This window comes from Coffea eugenioides, chromosome 11 (genome assembly GCF_003713205.1).
Source record: "Coffea eugenioides isolate CCC68of chromosome 11, Ceug_1.0, whole genome shotgun sequence".
NCBI lineage: Eukaryota > Viridiplantae > Streptophyta > Magnoliopsida > Gentianales > Rubiaceae > Coffea > Coffea eugenioides.
This window is the reverse complement of record NC_040045.1, coordinates 1,286,184-1,301,321: the sequence shown is the minus strand read 5'-3', so window position 1 is coordinate 1,301,321 and position 15,138 is coordinate 1,286,184. Positions and strand designations below refer to the sequence as shown.

The 15,138-nt window shown below is 35.0% G+C and overlaps 1 protein-coding gene across 1 annotated transcript; it reads right to left on the bottom strand.

The window, feature by feature from the left end:
• Positions 1-13,206: 13,206 nt before the first annotated feature.
• On the bottom strand, positions 13,207-13,662 carry LOC113751402 (cytosolic sulfotransferase 12-like). Its single transcript, XM_027295412.1, has one exon. It carries the CDS (start codon positions 13,660-13,662, stop codon positions 13,207-13,209), a length of 456 nt encoding a protein of 151 aa, XP_027151213.1.
• Positions 13,663-15,138: the final 1,476 nt, after the last annotated feature.

Sequence of the window (15,138 nt, the reverse complement as noted above, 5' to 3'; positions counted from 1 at the left end):
GTTTAGAAGCAAAGAAGACCATTATCAGTAGGGATGTTACCTTTGATGAATCTGCCATGTTGAATAAGTTAACACAAGATGGGACCAGTGGTACTCCGCAACAGGTGGAATGTACGCCGAAACAGGTGGAGTTTGAGCAAATAGTGAGCCCAACAAATAGCACCATCAGTGACTCTCCCATGGTAGAAAAGGAGCCAGATGAGGAAGAGGTTTCAACCCAAGAACCTCAACAGCAACAAGAATCAATTGCCGTCAATAGGTCAAGACGAGAAATTCAAAAACCTGCTCGTTTTGCTGATATGGTGGCCTATGCACTTTCAGTTATTGATGATGTTCCATCCACCTTTTCTGAAGCAGTTTGAAGTACAGAAAATGGTAGATGGAAAGATGCTATGGAAGAATAGATGCAATCTCTTTAAAAGAACAAGACGTGGAAGTTGACACAACTACCGAAGGACAAGAAGGCAATTGGATGCAAGTGGATATTTGTAAAGAAAGAAGGATTTTCTAACAAGAATGATGTTCGCTACAAGGCAAAATTCATGGCTAAAGGCTACGCTCAGAAAAAGGGAATTATTTATAATGAGATTTTTTCTCCAGTTGTTAAACATTCCTCTATTAGAATTTTGTTGGCCTTGGTAGCATAGTTAAATTTGGAGCTAGCTCAACTTGATGTAAAGACCGCGTTCCTTCATGGTGACTTGAAGGAGGAAATCTATATGTCTCAGCCAGATGGATTTAAAGTTGCTGGTAAGAAGATTGGGTTTGTAAGTTGAGCAAATCATTGTACGGATTGAAACAATCACCGAGGCAATGGTACAAACGATTTGACCAGTTCATGGGCCAGAAGTACACAAGAAGCAAATACGATCACTGTGTGTATTTGCGCAAGCTACGAGATGATTCTTACATCTACTTACTCTTGTACGTTGATGATATACTGATAGCGTCAAAGAGCCAAGTTGAAATTGACAAAATGAAGGTTCAGTTGAGTAAAGAGTTCAAGGATTTGGGAGAAGTTAAAAAGATTCTCGGCATGGAGATAAGCAGGGATAGAACGAGAGGCAAGTTTTGTCTGACACAGAAGCAGTATTTGAACAAGGTACTACAACGTTTTGGTATGAATGGAGATTCAAAACCTGTAAGTACTCTGTTTGCTCCTCATTTGAAACTTAGTTGCCTACTATCTCCAAAGACGGATGAAGAACGGGTATACATGGCAAAAGTCCCGTATGCTAATGCAGTTGGTAACTCGATGTATACAATGGTGTGTACTAGACCCGACATTTCACAAGCAGTTGGTGTGGTAAGCAGGTTTATGCATTATCCGAGTAAGGGTCATTGACAAGCTGTGAAATGGATTCTACGGTATATCCAAGATACTGTAAATGTTGGATTAGTTTTTGAGCAGAATGAATCACTTGGTCAATGTATAGTTGGATATTGTGATTCTGACTATGCAGGTGACTTGGATAAGCGACGTTCTACGACTGGCTACTTGTTCACGTTTGCTAAGGCACCGGTTAGTTGGAAATTTACTTTGCAGTCAATGGTGGTTTTGTCTACAACGAAGGCAGAATATATGGTAATTACAGAAGCTGTGAAGGAGGCAATTTGGCTTCAAGGATTGTTTGAAGACTTGGGAGTTGGTCAAAAATACAGTGACGTGTTTTGTGACAGTCAGAGTGGTATTCACTTAGTAAAGAATCAGGTCTTGCACGTAAGAACGAAGCAGATTGATGTTCGCTATCACTTCGTGCGAAAAATTCTCGAAGAAGAGGAGATTTTTCTCCAGAAGATTCAAACTACGGAGAATCCTGCAGATATGCTGACCAGGTGGTTACAAGATCCAAATTTGAACATTATTTAGACTTGGCCAATATTCTACACATTTGAGTTGGCGCTTGACGGCGCAAATTTGGAAGCACTTCAAGCCCCATTTGTTATTTGTTTAAGGGAGAAGGTTTGTATTTTTTGGTGGGATTAGAAATTATGCCAAGGTGGAGATTTGTTGATTTTTTTTTCAACGGCCACAATTGTAGACTTTTGGTAAAATTTATTATCCCAAATCGATAGGATTATGAGATAGGAAGGTTTGTGAGAGTTATAAATAAGCTCTCTACCTTCCCCATCCAGATGTACCAACACCAAAGAATTATTTGTAATTCTTTCTTCTCCCAAAAATTATTAAGAGCGGACTGCTTGAGCGGTGTTCGGAGATTAGGTAAAATTGACCGAATTCCGTTATCAATTTTTCGGGTGCGTTCTTTCTTTATCTCTTTTATTTATTCCGCATTTATTTAGTAGTTTCTTTTCTATTGTAGTATAGTATTCAATATATTTGTCGGGTATATTTGTAGTGTTTTATACGGTTCATTTAGATGTATTTTCTTATTCGTTTGTACGTATTATTTATGTATACACGGGTCTAGTTGTGATAATACACCGTGCACGTAAATTCTGTCTAGGAGATTGGGTTTTAAGTGGGACCGCTTGTAACCCCTCCAGCCTTTCCTGGAAATTTACTTGGAATGGTAATTCTGTCTAAGGAGATTGTTTTGACGATCTTTCTTAGAAATTACTGAATCGATTTAATCACTAGTTGAACATTTGAGTGAGAAATTATCCAGTTTCCCCAACGGCCTTATCCTCCCTTCTTGTTCAAGGCGCTAAAACTCATTGTTTAGGTGGTACAAATTTGGGTGAATGTTGCAATTAACCTTACTAGCTACTGTTTATTTCAGTTAATATGCAACTCAAAGTATTAAATTAACATTTGTCTGTTGAAAATGGTAGTATTTCAACCTGTTATTTTGATTAGAGATAATGGTGGAGAAGGGGATATGAGACAATAGAATAATACCATTTGACATATGTTCGTTTAAAATATACTTTCATTAATATCATTCAAATCATTCCAAAATCCATGATACCCTTAGAAATAAACTCAAACACCTAACACCTTCAACATCACGAGCAGCATTTTGACTCTTCTTGTAGCTTTGCTCTCATCCTAATTTAAAATGACATTCTCACGTTCAACATTTTTCCATTTTTTTTGGCTTTTGTCTTTTGTTCCCTTATCTAAGACATCAGTAGCTGCAACAGGAGACAGCAGCATTGGACAATTACATACATGCACAATTTTGTCTAAAATCGCATGGCTATAGACACGTTTGACTTCTCATCATCCTCAGAGGAAAACGCCGTCAAATGAAATTTCTTAAACCTTTCTTCAGTAACCTGATCCAAATGATCCATCATTTCTCTTTCAAGATAGTTTTGGGAATCATCAACCTGACCTTCCCTGAAAAAGATCTTGTTTTCTATGACTAGAAACCCGAACCCTGAGTGTGATCCTGTTTTATTCACATCCAGGTTGCTCAGATTCTTAAAACTACAGAGCTCTACCAATTTACTTACCAGGCTTTCACCTTCTTTGTCTGTTGAGAAAGGCAGCCCCAAGAATTCTGCTAATCTCTTTGTATGGAAACAATGCTCTTTCTTCAAGTCCTCATATCTAATAAAGAATACTCTTTTCAGGCGATTCTATATTTGCTTTCCAATACTCCAACACATGATTCCAGTATGGTCCATATGGTGAAACACCCTTAGAGAAGTTTTCAAATGCCTCTACTAATGAAATTCGTGGCACTGCTTCAAGTTTCAGCTTGATTACAAAGTGCCAACATGACACTAGCACATCCTTTGGGTCTCGAAAATCATAAACACTATGGCAGCCTGAAGATTTTGTAGATTCTGGTAAAGTGGAGTAAGGAATGTGAGTGTGCACGAGTGTTAGCACAAAAAATCCCCGCGCACAGAGCGAAAGCAATTTCGACACATATAAAAATATGTGGGAAGACGAGAAGAACAAATACTCAATAATTTATTTAACTCAAAACTTAATAGTAACAAATATTAAGTCGTAGCCTTTTGCTCATGACAATTCACATATCTCAATTATGAGATTTTCTCTCAAGTCTAATCTTTGAATTCAACTCAACTCTCCACTTTTTAGTATTTATAGACTCTAAATCTTCCTAAAACAAATACAGTTGTAAACCAAAATTTATTTGGAAACTGACTCGAGATTTCCTAATCTAATATGGAAACTAAACAAATAAAACGTACTAGGAAACTAATACTAAAATAGTTTGGTTTAATTTCCTTCATTGCCTCTCTTAAACCAAGGTCTTAATGTTGTCATCTCCAATGCCATCACGGGCTTGAATCTCCATGAAAAATTCAGTCACGATATAAGTGACATGGAGTTCTAACTTGCAATTGACCTTCAATTTCATCTTCACACGTGGTAATGGACGAAACTTGTACTTCTCAAACAACTTCTTGACTTGATCACTTGTGTCAAAAAATTTAAACATATTCACCCATACTCCATTTGATACTCCATAATTTAATTCATTCATATCACGAATAAAGTCTCCCAAAACCAGAAAATCATAGTTGATGCTACCAATGTTTTTAACATCACCATGTTTTTCCTTTGCTTTTTTCACACTAACAATTGCATCAACTTTAGCAGTATCACAATTTTCAATTAATTTGTCCACTTCACAATTGATCTCAACCAAATCAATCACTTAATTTTTCTCTTCAAAAAATTCATCAACCTCGATAAAGTCAACAATTTCTCTATCATCATGATCTTCAATCACATCATTACACTACAAGAAAATTGTTCATCAGTGACAACACAAAGTCATCACAGAACATACAAATATCGTCACAAATACCTTTTATTGACGACTTTTTGATCGTCACAAAGTCGTCACTAAATCCCCGTCGGTAAAAGTAAACAGTGACGACCTAAAATGTCGTCACTAAATAGTTCTCATTAGTGACGACTTTAAGTAGAGCATTTTTGACAAAAGATCAAGTCGTCAATAAAACACTTCCAGATTGTCGTCACTAATGACAACTATTTAGTGACGACCTGAAATGTCGTCACTAAATAGTTGTCATTAGTGACAACAATCCGGAAGTGTTTTATTGACGAATTGACCTTTTGTCAAAAATGCTCTACTTAAGATCGTCACTAAAAAGCACCGAAAGCCATTGTATATAACTATTTTACTGACAACAATTGTCGTCACAAATGTAGCTTAGATTTCGTGATAGTCTCTGTTGTGACAAGGAGTTTTTATTTTCTATTTTGTGACAACTTTTTTTTGTCATTAGATAATTTCTCATTAGTGATAGCCTCCGAAGGTTGTCACTGAGCTTTGTTTTGAAGAGTTGAAATTAACCATTATGAATATAGCATTGTCATAGCAATTTCAACAAATTATAGTAGAACATTCAATTTGACAAAAGGCAAAATTCGGGTAGAATGAAGCTACAAATTCATATATATAGCCATAAACATTTGTGAATTCATCAAAATAGAAGTTAACCAGAAATGTTGTGTCCCAAAACCCACATAATCAATTCAAGCACTAATGGCCAATATGCATCCTTCCCAAAAAATAGAGTACTAGATTTCTAAACTAAAGCAAAGATTGCACCACCAATGTCAGACTTCAACCATCTCTATCATCATATCCAACAATCTCCTCGTGATCAATATCAAACTGGACTGCATTGAGAATAAAATATTATATGCATTAGAATAGACTTTAGTAAAAAAATATGCTATTACAACCTTACACAAGTTATCTAAGTACAAGAAACAGTTAAAAAGTTGTGTATTATCTAAGTACAAGAAGTTAACAAGAAGTTTAGATTATAAGGACTAGAAACTGACAATGAATTGAGTTTCATACCATCTACATGCCATTTTAAATGATTCACAAGCATTATATTGCGATATTGGATATCTTCTTTATTAAAAAACTTGTTCAAATCACATTATGAGAACATCTAACTTTTTGATTATCAAAGTAATTGACTTCGAGGCCTGGAACAGCAAGTACTTTTGTTAGTGGACAAGGTTAGATCATATTGGGTGAGTTTGCGTTGCTCCATAGTTGAAGTGATTTTACTTGAGTTCTGTCCACAAACTCTTTGGTTGTCACAATGAAGTAATCTCAATTAGCCAATACGGCATAAATATCCACTTGTGAAAATACATAAGGAGTTCCTCAAAAAATAGGTAATTTTGGAAATTTACTGATTGTTGCTAAGTGTGGTTCCTAGCACAGATCCACAGATGTACTCTTAGTGCTAGCTATGGTCCATCCCAAATTCGATAATCAGAAGCAACTCCAATCTATTACTTACTCACACAACCATCTAACAATCACAAGACTTCTGATAGTGATCAAATAACTGATGTTCTACTTCATGTACTGGTCATATCACTTATACCAATATCACCAAATCCTTTAAGCAAACAAGAAAACAAAAACAGATAACCAGCATGATAGCTGTTCTAAAGACAAATTTATAGTAACAAGGTCGGAATTTGTTTACCTGCTTGGATGAAACATCGTATTCATCTTCCCAACCAGTACAGGCCTTCTCTGATGAAGAAATCTTCCGAGACTTATCCTTTAACTCTCTCTACGTGGCATCTCCTTGGAAGATGAAAGAACCAATGAGGGAGCAAGAAGAGAGAAGAGATTTGCAGCAGATAATGAGAAATGTATATTGATCTGGAAGGTTGCCAAAGAGAAAATCATTATTGTCAAATGACCAGGATAAATGTTTCTTGGTATACCACTAGGAACATGATAAAAAAGATACAAAGATAAATGTTCACAAGTAAATCTTGGAAGCCCTTGGTAAGTGTCTTGGCAAGTCACATAATCATACCTGACCTAAAAAATATCATTTCATTTTACTGGTCACAAACCCATAGCAAGTTGAGAGGCCAAAATGCCACACCTCAATATCGTAGCTCAGTGAATCACACTTGCTTACGATATATATACTGCCCAATATGTAATAGAAAGAGACCTCCCCAACAAGTGAAAAAAAGTAATCAGACATCAAGAAAATTGATTGCGAGTAAGTATTTGGGGTCTGGAGATTACAAAAAGGAGCTTACACAGTCATTCAAACGTTACTTACACTCATGATAGCAACAGACTGGTTGTATATTTCATGGCTAGAAACAGTAGCTAGTTTCAAGTACGAATTGGTACAAATGACCGTGATATCATGGACCAAAAGGTTTAAATTAAAAAAATCTTAAAGGTAGTTATGAGAATTAGAACAAGTCGTGTAGGTGCAACTAAAGACAAAGGACTTGATAAATAGACAAATAAAAAGAGATGGCCAAAAAGGTTCTTTCTGGAAAGATTACTGTAACTTTTTACAATTAGCTGCAATTTCAAATTGGAATGGTGAACTCCCTGCTACATCTGCCTACTCTGCCTATAAGCTGACTTTGACATGAATACTGAGCAAGTGAAAGAGAAACTGGACTTGGTTATGAAAATAACAGGACCTAACGATAAAGAGATCATAGCGATGGCAATTACTGCTAAAGCCAACCTAAATCCCAACTTTACAAAATAAAGAAAACCAAAGAATTCAATTCGCCAAGGATTCGAGCAAGGATATTGAGACTGAAGTACATATCCTTTCAGAATGCCCAAAAGCCTAATGGTCGGACAAATTTGTTAGCTCAGGAAGCTGCAAATGAACAAGATATGCTCAATTTACAAGAATGGGTAAGTGTGAATATGAAGGAAAAGCTAGAGATTAGGTCGGTGCTATCTGTTTCCTTTCTTTTAATTCTGGTAGCAATTAACTGGGAATGCTTTTGAATACTCATTTGCTTGGATAGTTGGACCATCAAACGTCAAAGCAGTAATCCATTCATTATATTTCTCCTAACCATTAACTAGCAGGGGAAACTAGACTGCTAAAGCGTACACACAAATATGATGAACTAGTAAAATTCGTATCAACAAACTAGATTGCTCAACTAATACCGGTAACTAGTGTTCAAATTCATATGTCTAAATAATTCTAGCAAAAGGAATTACCCTTGCTCGCACTGATGAGGAAGAACCCATCTGGAGTAATTGGGCTGTAAAACAAATCCACAACTGGACGAGAATGACCATGGCAAACAAGGGGAACATCACCCTTTTCTTATCCATTACTTAACCGATCCAGCGAAAAAGAAAAAAAAATGAAAGAAAATTATAACTTTTGGGAGCAGCAATCATAAAAGTACATTTGGAAGTAGCAGACACATGGGATGAGAAAAAGTAAACTGCAAGTTTTCATTTAAAACAACCGTTTATATCCAACTCCACAAAAGGATGAAAAGCAACAATCTTTCTTACTTTTACCAAAAAACCAAATCAAGACTGAAGCGTTCACCTCTTAAAAATAACTCAGATTTCAGATCTTATGAAAAGTCAAAATGGATCAGCTCGTTCATTATTCTTAGCTATAAGAAAGAGCACTTCCAAAGAGACCTGACGAATTTGACCAAAATTTGCTAGAACCCAAATCAAGATTCACAGCATTCTAGCCAAAAATCACTAACAGAGAATCAATTCATGAAAATCCAACAAATTTATAAGAACAGAACAGAAGGGATTCAAAACTTGTTGATGCTTAAATCAGAGACTAACAAGATTGAACCTAAAAACTAAATCTGACGAAACAGAGAAGGTGCAACTAGCCGTACCCACAAAAAATATATACCATGCATTGCAAAATTAGACACATAATATTGAAATTACCTCAAACTATACCTTCAATCCCTAACTTCTCATTTTTCCCAAGCTTCAAGCTCTAAACTCCAGCTTTCACCCAAATTTTCAAGCCGTAATTTTTTATTTCTTGCCACCAAGCCAGTGTAACAGCTGAATTAGGTATGTTGGTGGTGCGAACTTGATAAAGTTGCCTAAATTGATGACAATGGCAAACTTCAGTTCATGATGGATTTGGTAGTGCGAGCTTGAAAGAGAGGAGTTCATCTTCGGGGAAGTGAGAAGGACAGAGAGAAAGAGAAAAAGTGTCTGAAATTTTGGCTAAGTGTTTTGGACATAGAGTGCATACTAGTGAAGCAAACGATGTCGTTTCCTCAAAATTCCTTTGTCCGCCATGCCTCTTGAATTTTTTAGTTTGCCGCTCTTTGTTTTGTACGTATAAATAACACACATTCTTCCTATATAGATGCAAGAAAATCACACTTTGTTTGTCCTTACTCCTACCTCTCTCTTTTTTCTTTTTCTCATCTTTATGTAATTAATTTTTTTTATTATTTTGAATTTTATTTTTTTTACTCTCAAGTTGTATTAAAATAATAGAATATGACAATTTAGTGTGTTTGGGCAAAATTTTTTTAACATTTTTAACTAATATAGGACTTTTCTAATTTATTATACAATAAAATAATTTACAAACTAAAAATGTTGTTAGAAATATGTTTATGATTTGAAAAAAATAAACATTCTTTTATCAAAATCTTTTTGGTACTCATTTTATGGTGTTATCAATTATGTATGACTTGCAGCCTAACAAACCAGAGAACCAAATTAGTTGATCGAACAATCAAAATAGTTTATATTCAGTTTTATTGTTAAATTCTACCATTGACTACCTCTATTTTTAGATTATCATAATTATTTATTTTCCACCATGTTGCCATCAAGATAAATAGGAAATGTATGATTTTTTTTTATATTTATAACAAATTATTATTAAATTGTTACATTACTGCAAGTGATAAATGTACTTTTGCTCTTTTTCAAACATTTATTTTAATGTTTAATTTTGTTTAAAACTATTGTACTAGTATAGATTTGCAAGACAAAACTTAAGTTCTCAATAGTTAAAAAATTCATTACAGAGAAAACACAAAGTAGTAGTTGCAAAATGTGTATAAATTACAGATATTTTAATGTGTATAAATTACAGTTTATTTTAATGTTTAATTTTGTTTGAAACTATTTTACTAGTATAGATTTGCAAGACATAGATTTATGGGTAATTTCTTTTTTTTTTGCTTTCACATATTTAATTTATGTTAAATACAAAACCTACCAGTTTCCCTTTCATAAAAATATTAGTGCAACACTTTTTGAATTTTACTTACAAACATTTATGTATTTAACATAAATTAAATGATTCAGAGTGAAATGCCCATAAAGAGCAGAATATTTGTTCATGTAATGGAGAAAACTCACAAAGAGTTGGTACTTTATGGGCCATTTCTTTTTTAAAAAAAATTTAATTTATGTTGAAAAGATAACCTGCCAGTTTTCGTTCTGTAAGAAATCAGTGTAACACTTTTTGAATTTTACTTACAAACATTTATAAATTTATCATAAATTATATGTTTGAGAGTAAAATGCCCATAAAAAGTTGGTACTTTGAATAGATAATGCTCATTTGCCCATAAACTACACTCCCTGAAGGCTATTTTGTTAATTACTTTGTAGTACTTTGTTATTCCTTTGCTAATACTACTTGGCATGTAGTACAAAGGACAAATCTGGCATAAATTTCTTATTCCATTGATAAAAAGACCTGCCTGCCTTATAACTATTGTAATGAAAGATATATCTTTAGAGTTTATAACAAATTATTACTTAAGTTTGATAAAATTATAAAATATTTATGCATAGTTTATCAAGATACCATTCGCAATTTTTTAATAAAAAAATAGGGGCTAAATTGTAAAAGCTAGGGTGCCATAATAGAAATAATAAAATTGGTGTATTACATATGGGGGTTAAATTGCAAATGTTAGAGTGCCATAGTAGAATTAATGAAATTGGTGAATTACATATGGGGCTAAATTACAAAAGTTAGGGAGTAATAATAGAATTAAAGAAATCGGTGTACTACATATGGGGCTAAATTGTAAAAGTTAAGGTATCATAATGGAATTAATGGAATTTTTTACAACATTTGGGGCTAAATCGCAAAAGTTAGGGTGACACAGTAGAATTAATGAAAGTGACTTAGAAATAAGTACTTTAAACAGTGACGATTAATTCTTGTCACTAAATCTGACTCGGTAGAGTGACAGTGACGATATTAGAAGTTGTCACTATATAGATCATTTTATTGACAACGTTTTTCAAGGTCTCCTTGTCGTCACTAAACAACCACGTTTTGTGACGACTTTTGTCGTCACTAGAAAATGTTGTCACTAATGACCATATTTCTTGCAGTGTAGTTTGTGACGAAAATAACGGGTCATCATTAAACATTTAGTTGCTTTGATGCAATTGTGACAACTTTAGGTGTCGCGACTAAAGAAGCTCCTTTTGTGACGACTTATTGTCATCACTACAAAATATTGTCACTAATAACTTTTTTTTTAGTGATCAATGACGACAACAAAAAGTCGTCCGTAAATAGGCCAAGCAATAGTGATGATGTTCTTAATGTCGTCACTATTGTGTGTTTTAAACACTCCCGCGCTCTTGCTAAATCTTGGCGGGAATTTACTAGTGACGACTTTTCTAAGTCGTCACAAATGAGTTGGCTCCCATTAGAGGTTTGTGACGAGTTAGAAAGTCGTCAATAAAGGATCCACTTTTGTGACAACTTTTTTTCGTCGCAGAGAAAAGTTGTCACTGATGACCAATTTTCTTGTAGTGTTAATTTGATCAATGATTTCACTTTCTTTCTCAACCATTTGCAAAAATTCTTCTTCAATCACAATTTCTTCATCTTCATGTGTATCCACAATTGCTACAATTTGTTCTTTCTTTACCTCATCAAAAATTTCTTTTTCTTCTTCCTCGTCATAAATTTCTTCTCCACCATGACCATAGGAATTTATTAAAAATTTCCAAGCCTCCTTTGCTATCTTTACATGTATGAATTTTTTCGCTACATGTAACTGGACTTGGATACTGAGATGGTAGAGTGCCTTGTAATTCAACTGTCTATTCCTCTTTAATTGTTGAACTGCATCATTTGATAATTCTATACCTGCTATAGGTTTCGTGAATCCCTTTTGGATAATATTCCAAACTCCAATGTCCTTGAAAAAATCCTTCATCATCGATCTCCAAGTTTCAAAATTATTTTTACCATCAAAGATAAAAAAAAAAAGACATTGTTGTAAATAATGCAGATCCATACTTTAATTTCAAGAAGAAGCCCCAGGATCAAAGCCTAGAGCTCTACCACTTGTTCGCATGAAAAATCCCTGCGCACACAATGGAAGCAATTCTAACACATATAAAAATATGTGGGAAGAGAAGGAGAACAAATACTCAATAATTTATTTTACTCAAAACTTAATAGTAACAAATACTAAGTCGTAGCCTTTCGCTCACGACAATTCACAAATCTCAATTATGAGATTTTCTCTCAAGTCTAATCTCTAGACTCAACTCAACTCTCTGCTTCAATTAATAACCTACTAGAATGGTAGTATTTATAGACTCTAAATCTTCCTAAAACAAAAACAGTTATAAACAAAAACTTATTTGGAAACTGACTCAAGATTTCTTAATCTAATATGGAAACCAGTGGCGGAACCAGAAAAAATTCTTAGTAGGGGCAAAAGTAACACTAAAATTGTTTACCTACTCTTTTTCTAGTTTTCTAAGCAAAAAAAAAAAAATTCATCAACAAGTACAAATAATGCATATATTACATGAAAAACATAAAAAGACATTCAAAATTATTAATGTAATAATAATTTTATTTTAAAAACAAACAAAACTATTAACAATTGCTCACTGCGAATTTTTATATTTTGATAACTAACTTGGTTGTGGAAGTAAGAATGGCTCTCGGTTGTGGAGGGAAAATGAGGGACCAGTGGAGGAAAGGAAAATTGGGAAGTGAGGACAAAGGAAGTGAATGATATGATCGGATGAATTGATTAAGAGAAAGAGTAGCTGACTGCTTGGTTGTGGTAGGTAGTGGCTCTCGGTTGTGGGGGAAAAATGGGGGACCAAAGGAGGGAAGGGAAATTGGGGAGTGGGGCCCAAAGAAAGTGAATGATGTGATTGGTACTTGTTAATTGAAATGAAAAAACTTTTTTTTAGTTTATTTCAAATGAAATTTGTGCTCCACGTATCTTTTTAGAATTTTAGTTTATGAACTAAATTAAAAAATTAAGTAATTCTTTCACATCCTTTTTAAGAAAACTCTAGGGGCACACTTAAAATTATATCAAAAATATATAAGTATTATAGGAATTTAAGGGGGACAGTGGGGGCCCGTGCCCCCACCTTAAATCCGCCCTTGATGGAAACTAAACAAATAAAACGTATTAGGAAACTGATACTAAAATAGTTTGGTTTAATTTTCTTCAATGAGAGAATTGGGTGGCTTTGGGTTGACAGGATTCGCTGCGGCATATGATTCCAGCATGGGAACCAATTCATGAGGGTTTGCCGTTAGCAAAGGATTTTGATCGGGATGACTGATACATGTACGATTTGTTATGGTGAAGAGAAGTGCCTTTAACCAGGTTGTTCCCGATTTTGGATATGTGGCCAGGAGAATGTCACTTGGTTGTGCCCGAAAATGTTTCTGGAGAATTAGGAGTCCCTTGAGAACTCCTGTGGAATACCAAAAACCTTGGTACCAGTGAATGTGCTCACTTAACCAACCTCTTTCCCTAGGAAGCACAGAGACCATATGCAAATACCTTTGGAGGATTTGGTCACTGTCATCTTCTTTTTCTTCATTAAACAATTTTGGTGCATCACCACCTGCAATGCAGGAAGATGAGTTTAATGAAGGGATTGCCATGAGAATTGGAACCTGAAAGCTGGAGGCTGGTAGACTCTATTCTCATAACACCAGATTATTGTAGTGCATGTTAGTAAAATAGTTGCATTAGTACGCCTGCAAGCTGGCGTGCTCAAAATTTGATCACTCCTTTGAATTTGGTCAGGACCACAGTAAAAGAGAAAGTGCAACAGAGAATTTAAGCAGGCAGAAATGAACCTCAGAAGAGAAGAAAATACTAGTATCTCTCTCCCACATAAAACGTGTGATGGAAATGGTTATTCAAGTCTCATCTGTTTTCCTTTCCTCAATATTTGCATATGGACAGGATCCATAAGAGTTTTTCTCAGGATTTTTCTCCAGCGGTTAGTTATGTGATATGAAAACTTAACAATTTCAGCGCTCAAATGATGCGAAAGTACCAGGGGGCATAAGACCACCTTGATCATATTGTCTAAAGATTCATATTCTCAACCCAGTAAAATTCCTTATTGCTACTAGAGTAAACCATGATTGGATCTTCCAAAGTAGCAAAACACCTACTTGGGAGCCCTTTTCTCAGAACCTGTTTGAATGATGGGAACTGGAAATAGCGCTAAAACTATTAATATCATTTCATTTGTGCCTCTTATAAGTAGCTCACTCCAATGCCACTTTAACCAGCGCTCACAAAGGTTCAGATGCCAAACCGTGGATCCAGAGCTCAAAAGTCAAAGTTCGGGATTGTTTGGGAGGAAAGAAGTGGGAATATTTAGCTCAAAGTTTTCATTCACAGATATGTAGCGCACATGTTAAATATGACGGTCCATAGTCATAAATTTTGTCCATCCAAAATCAAAATGTAGTATTGCAGTAAAGCAGGACCATCACATCTCCCCATCACTGCTCAGTAAAAATCATTAGGATTCTCCTTTCAACCTTGACCTCAAACAGTGTTACGGAGTCCAAAAACTTTTACATGGTTGCCTAATTATTATCTATCTAATCTAACTATAATATAAGAACTAGTTGATTGTTACTGTAGCTACTTCAGCTGCTGCCACATGGCACTATGAAAGGTGAAAGCTTTTTGATCTGGGAGCTCGGGCTACAAACTTTGACATATGGGTCGGTCTGCCTGCTTTCAAAGAAAATGGGAAAAGGGCCCATCAACTTCATGTCATCGTTTTGGCAACTTTTTTTTGGTAGAATTGAATGTGTAGCCGTGCAGCCTATGCCAAGTCAGGAGACTAGCCATCTCATCCCTGTTTTTCCGCGTTTTGCTTCTTTGGCTGGATGTCTTCGAAGACTTCGATCTTTGATGGGCATACTTTCATCTCGTCTTGACCTTTTAATCGCATCTAATGTCTCGTGATTTCTAGGAAAATTTTTTCCCTTGCCTTTTATCTGTATTTGCACGTCTCTTTCTCTTATCACATTCTCGCTCTAACCTTCGTTCATTCTGTTTTGGCTTTTTTTTGTGCAATTTCATATGGAAGTACAATTTTTTGTTATTTC